Source organism: Harpia harpyja, chromosome 6 (assembly GCF_026419915.1).
Source record: "Harpia harpyja isolate bHarHar1 chromosome 6, bHarHar1 primary haplotype, whole genome shotgun sequence".
Classification (NCBI taxonomy): Eukaryota; Metazoa; Chordata; class Aves; order Accipitriformes; family Accipitridae; genus Harpia; species Harpia harpyja.
The window spans coordinates 9,793,386-9,799,440 of NC_068945.1; the positions used below are offsets into that span (position 1 = coordinate 9,793,386).

At 63.6% G+C, this 6,055-nt stretch overlaps 1 protein-coding gene across 1 annotated transcript; it reads left to right on the plus strand.

The window, feature by feature from the left end:
* Nucleotides 1-1,492: 1,492 nt before the first annotated feature.
* Nucleotides 1,493-5,723, plus strand: BHLHE41 (basic helix-loop-helix family member e41). Its single transcript, XM_052790668.1, has 5 exons — nucleotides 1,493-1,884; nucleotides 2,155-2,218; nucleotides 2,498-2,605; nucleotides 2,855-2,966; nucleotides 3,093-5,723. The coding sequence occupies exons 1-5, from the start codon at nucleotides 1,823-1,825 to the stop codon at nucleotides 4,127-4,129; spliced, it is 1,383 nt and encodes a 460-aa protein (XP_052646628.1). The 5' UTR covers nucleotides 1,493-1,822; the 3' UTR covers nucleotides 4,130-5,723.
* Nucleotides 5,724-6,055: the final 332 nt, after the last annotated feature.

Genomic DNA, 6,055 nt, shown 5'->3' on the forward strand with positions numbered 1-6,055 from the left:
GTTTGGGGGGTAATTCCCTCCCAGCTGCGGTGGGAGCCCCAAACCGGCCCCGTCCTCAGTGCGGGACTGGGGGGGTCACGCACCGCCCGGAGCAGGGGGGGAGCACAGCCGAACCAAATGGAAGGCAAGCGGTCAGGGCTGGCGGGGGGGCGGCGGGGGGGGGGGGGATATAAACACATCTCTATGGATCGCCTCAGCTGACACTTCCCGCCTGCGGTTCCCGCCGGGAATAACCGGAGAGAAAGCCGCCAGCCCGGCCCTGCGTCGGGGGCTCCTCTCCCCCCGCCCGGCACGTGGGGACGGGGCCGCTGCACACCCCGCGTCCCCCCCCGTGTGTCCCCCCCCCGCCCTGCACACCCTGCACGTTGCAGGGCCGCACACGCCGCACACCCGCAGGGACACGGACACACAGGGACACACACACGCTGGGGGGGGGGGGGGGGGGGGACGGACCCGGTGCCGCCGGGTGCCGGCGCCCGCTGGCGGGGGGGCGGCGGGGCAGGGCCGCCCGGTGCTGCCGGCGGCAGTGATGTGGCAGCAGGTCGGGTCACGTTGCCGGCCCTGTGCTCGTACCAGTGTGAGACGGGATTAGGGAGGCGGCTGTCGGTGCCGCCGCCGGCGGGGAGCGGGGGCTGCGCGGGCGCGCCCGGCGCGCAGGGACGGGGGCGGGCAGCGGGGGGGGGGGGGGTTCCCGCTCCGCCCCGTCCCGGGGCTGCCGTGGCCGGTCGGGCTGCACCGGGGCAAATCCTCTCCCAATGTCACCCGCTGCGCCCCGCAGGGACGCGGGCTGCCCGTCAGGGGGGCAGCGTCACAGCACAGATAGGTTTGTATTCTATGTATACGTATTTATATATATATATATATAGGTGCACGCGGCTATGGAGACATCCGTTTGTACGTAAGAGACGGTTTTGCCGCGGTCCGGCGTTGCGGGCAGATCCGGCTCCCGTCCAAAGGTCGGGCGGGAGAGCCGCCGGGAGCCGGGCGGTGTCACCGGGGGGCGAGAGCTGCGGCACGGCGGCACCGAGCCGGGGAGCGCCCCGGGCTGCCGCTGCCGCACCGCAAGAACACGCGTGTGCGCCCGTTCGTGCCCACGCATCCGTACGTGTATATAAAACGGACACCAAACGTGACCCCCTCCCCCCCCCTCCCCCCAGGGATAGGGGGTCGATATCCCCCAGTAGGCACGTTTTCCACGGGCGGGTCTCCTCCCCAAGTACGAATAAAAGAGTAAAGACAGAATTATAAAAATAATGAAAATTCAGCGATAACGACCATAATTACGGCAATCATAGTGACGATGACAATGATAACAGCAATAGCAATAACACGGGGGAAAGCCGGTGGCTCGCAGGGCGGCCCCCGGGCCGGCGGCGGGGACCCCCCCCCTCCTCCTCCTCCTCCTCCTCCTCCTCCTCCTCCTCCTCCTCCCCGGTCCCGCCCGCCCCGCCCCCGGCCCCGCCCCCCGCCCGCCCGGCGCGCGCCGCACGTGAGCCGGGTGCGGGGCTGGCTGGCGGCGCGCGTGCCCCGCGGGCAGGCACGGCACGGCACGGCGCGGCGCGGCGGGTGCAAACTCGCGGCGCGGCGTGTGCTGCGGGCGGGCGTGCGCGCGGGGAGCGGGAGCGAGGCGGGCAGGGGGAGCGGCAGCGGCGGAGGCGGGGGGGGGGACACGACGACGAACCGCCGCACACTTTCGCCACTGCACGGGAGAGGGGGACGGGGGCTGCATGTGCGCAGCGTCGCTCGCGGATCTCCAAAGAGTGATCTCAGCATCCCGCAGGCTCGGTCAAAAGCAGCGACGAAACGTCAGCCGCTGCCAGACATGGATGAAGGAATCTCCCGCTTGCCGGAGAGGCAGCTACTGGAGCATAGGGATTTTATAGGGTAAGGCGCCGGGGCAGTACCTCCGCCTCGTCTCCCTCCGGCGGTTCGCCTTCTGGAGAAAGTGCTGCGAAGCGCTGGAAGCAGAGCCGGCTCCGCGGCGGTGCGCGGGGCTCGCCTCCCGCGGCCGGCGGACCCGGGCGGTCCCTCGCCCGGCCCTTCGGGCAGAGCGCTCGGCTCCCCGCGCGGCGCTGGGGGTCTGTTTGCCCACTCGCGGAGGCGCTAGGCTAGCCCTCGCTCTCGCCGGTGCTGGATCTCTGTGTTTTTCTCCAGGCTGGACTACCCTTCCCTGTATATGTGCAAGCCCAAAAGAGGCGTAAAGAGGGACGAGAGCAAGGTAAGAGTAAGTTTCTGGGGCTGTTCTCGCTTAAGCGCTTCATCGGGGTTCGCCGAATTTTACGGCGCAGCTTCACTCCCGAGAGCATCCCCGGGGGGCTGCGCTTCTAACTTCCCCCCCCGGATTGCAAGCGGGTTTACGAGCGAGCTGGCACGGCGGGGAGAGCGGTGCCTTGGCGATAATTTGCGCGGCATGTGGTCGGCATGACATTTGTTTTGGTTGCGATCGTCGTTCCGAGGGACTGTCTAACGCTTGGCTTTTCCGGATTTTGCTAATTAGGAAACGTACAAACTGCCACATAGACTGATAGAAAAGAAGAGGCGAGACAGGATTAACGAATGCATTGCCCAGCTGAAGGATTTACTGCCCGAGCATCTGAAATTGACGGTAAGGCGCAGAGGAGCGTAGTAGATGTACGTGCAGATGCAGGCGCCGGCAGCCTGCCCGCTGCGCAGCCCCCGGGGCGGCGGGGGCTCGGGCTGCCCGCCCGCCCGCCGGGCGGCCGGCTGCGGCGGCGGCCCTGGCCGTAACGGCCCTCGGGGACCGGTTTCCCCGAAGTTACCGGCGGCGGCCTTCGGCGGTGGCCAAAGCGCGCCGGGAGGTAGCCCCAGCCGCCCCCTTGCCTTGCCTTTGCAGACGCTGGGCCACCTGGAGAAAGCGGTGGTGCTGGAACTGACTTTGAAGCACTTGAAAGCGCTAACGGCCTTAACGGAGCAGCAGCACCAGAAGATCATCGCTTTGCAGAACGGTAAGCGGGCCCCGGGGGGGCGGGGGAGGGGCGCCGCCGCGGGGGCGGGCGGGGGCAGGCGCGGAGCCGGGCGCCCCGCGCCGGAGCCGCGGGCAAACGCTGTCCCCTCTCGGTCCCCCCCCGCAGGGGAGCGGTCCATGAAGTCTCCCGTGCAGGCCGACCTGGACGCCTTCCACTCGGGCTTTCAGACGTGCGCCAAGGAAGTGCTGCAGTACCTCTCCCGCTTCGAGAGCTGGACCCCCCGCGAGCAGCGATGCGCCCAGCTCCTCGGCCACCTGCACTCCATCTCCACGCAGTTCCTCCCCGGCCCCCAGCTGCTCTCCCCGCCGCCGGGCCCCCTCAGCAAGGGATCCTCCTCCTCTTCCTCCCCGCCCGCCCCCCCCTGCGCGCCGGGCCACAAGCCGGAGGGCCAGGCTAACTGCGTGCCCGTCATCCAGCGGACTCACGCCGCCGAGCTCAGCGCCGAGACCGACACGGACACGGACAGCGGCTACGGCGGGGAGGGCGAGGCGCGCCCGGAGCGCGGCCCCGCGGCGGCGGCCGGGGGGCCGCTGCCGGCCCTGGCCATCAAGCAGGAGCCCTCGGGGGACGAGGCGCCCCCCGCGCCCAAGCGGCTGAAGCTGGACGGCGGCGGCAGCAGCCCCCTGCCCGGCCCGCCGGGGCTGCCGGCGCGGGGCGCCGAGGCGGCGGCGGCGGCGGCGGCGGCGGCGGCGGCGCTGGTGAGACCCGACGCCGCCCTGCTGGGCTCGCTGATGGCCCTGGGGGCGGGCGGCGGCGGGGCCCCCTTCGGACAGCCGGCGGCGGCGGCCCCTTTCTGCCTGCCCTTCTACTTCATCTCCCCCTCCGCCGCCGCCGCCTACATGCAGCCCTTCCTGGATAAGGGCAGCCTGGAGAAGTATCTCTACCCCGCCGCCCCCATCCCGCTCCTCTACCCGGGCATCCCGGCCCAGGCGGCCGCCGCCGCGGCCGCCGCCGCCGCCTCCTCTTTCCCCTGCCTCTCCTCCGTGCTCGGCCCCGCCGAGAAGGCGGCCGCCGCCGCCGCCGCCGGGCTGCCCCCGGCGCCCCACCTCCCGCACCCCTTCGCCGCCGGGCTGGCCGCCGCCGAGCCCTGCGAGGAGGCCGAGACCGCGGTCGCCGAGGAGCCCGGCGCCGAGGGCCCGTGAGCCGCCGCCGGCCGGGAGCCCCCCCCCTCCGTGGGCTCCCCGCCGCCGCCCTCCCCTCGGACCGGCCGCCCCGCCGCGGGGCGGGGAGGGGCCGTCGCGGCTGGCACCTGCGCCCCCGGTTTCCTACGGAGGAGGGCAGGGCGGCGTCTGCAAGGGGTCGCCGGGGCCGGGGCGGGCCGAGCCGGGTGTTGGCGACCGCGGGGGGCCGGGGCCCGGGGGAGCGGCCGCCCCCGCGGGGAGCCCCGCGCCCCGTTGCCGGGGCGGCTGGTGCCGGCGCTGCCCCCGCGGCGGACCGTCAAGGATAAAATTTGCTACTCAGTATTTTTTTAATGTTTGGCTTTATAAATGCGTAAATACGTTAAGGAAAACAAAAAAAAAGAAAAAAAAAGCAGAAGGAAGAAAAAATAGTAAGGATACTTTTTTTTTTTTCCTCTCTCTATAGGGTAACTTCAATGTTGCACCTTATTTGGAATGGGTTTATACCGTGTCCCTAAGTCCCAGTTGGGAACTTGCACTTGTTGTCCGGGAGACCTGGGTGGGTTCAGGGTGAGGGCGGGGGGGGGCGAGGCGAGGCGAGGGAAGAAGGGCAGACCCCAGCACCTGTGCTAGCACTTTACTGAGAACCGGAGCGTGGAGAGATGCACCCTGAGCCCAAACCTGCAGTGCCTTGAGCACCCGGGGATGCCGCTGGCTCCAGCGAGTTTTGGGTGTGCAAGGGAAGGAGGGTCAGACCCATTATGTAACCTTGCGTTTATTTTCTGGGGGGTTTTTTTGCTAAGGTATACAGGTGTGGCAAGTGCATTTGTTCTCACCCTGTCTTTATTTAATTCAGTATGTTCCAGAGAGATTTTTTCCCCAACCTTGCTGTATAAAATGAATGTTTCTGCACTGAACTACAAAAAGAACCTTCCCCCTTTCCCCCAAGAAAACACAGAGCAACTCGTCAGCCTGAACTCATTTTATCCTAAATTCCAAACGACACAAACTGGAGGCCGTAGGTAAAACACCTCACTGTGCAATCAGAAACGATTAGACCGGTTGGGGTAAGTTTCCCATACGGGCTCTCCCCTCATCCCACGCTCAAATATCGCGATTTCCCTTTCTGGAGACAAAACCAGATGCCAGATAATCACACAGATAAAGCTTTTCTAATAAGGCTTAAACCAAGACCTTGCCTAGATATTTTTAGTTTGTTGCCAAGGTAGCACTGTGAGAAATCTCACTTGAATGTTATGTAAGAGGTGAGACACAACAGCCTGGCGAGGAGCGAGTACGTGTCCGGGGTCTGTCAGTCCGTTCGGTGCATCTGCTGCTGCTGTTGCTACTGTTTGCCTCAAACGCTGTGTTTAAACAACGTTAAAAAAATCTTACTAGCCTACAGAGTGGCTGTATGTAAATAGTTGTTAATACATCCAATTAATGATGTCTGACATGCTATTTTTGTAGGGAGAAAATATGTGTTAATGATATTTTGAGTTAAATATCTCTTGGGAGGATTTGCTGAAAAAGTTGCACTTTTGTTACAATGCTTATGCTTGATACAAGCTTACGCTGTCTTAAATTATTAAAAAAAATAAATCCTGTCTGCAAGAAACCAGCTGTTTTAGAACAGTTTAGTATGTGATATATTAGAAATCAATCTTTATATTCGGTATTTTCCAGCACTCCATGAATTCTATTATCTAAATATTTCCACACTATTTTGTGATTAAAAAAATTCTTACTAAGGAATAAAAACTTTAATACACAAAATGGGGTTGTCTACTAATTACAAATCTTACGATAATACATAATAATGGGTGCGTTGAGCTTCAAAATGTATGATTGTGTGACTGACGATAATCATTTAATGCCTTTTCACATTTTTAATCTGGGTTTGTATTTGCTTGGTTTCCTTTAACTCACTTTAGCAAACTCTGTTTTAAG

Coding starts and splice junctions, on each gene's coding strand:
- BHLHE41 (XM_052790668.1), top strand. CDS start 1,823: ATGGATGAAGGAATCTCCCGCTTGCCGGAGAGGCAGCTACTGGAGCAT. Junction 2,606..2,854: donor CCGAGCATCTGAAATTGACG/GTAAGGCGCAGA, acceptor TTGCCTTTGCAG/ACGCTGGGCCACCTGGAGAA. Junction 2,967..3,092: donor GATCATCGCTTTGCAGAACG/GTAAGCGGGCCC, acceptor CCCCCCCCGCAG/GGGAGCGGTCCATGAAGTCT.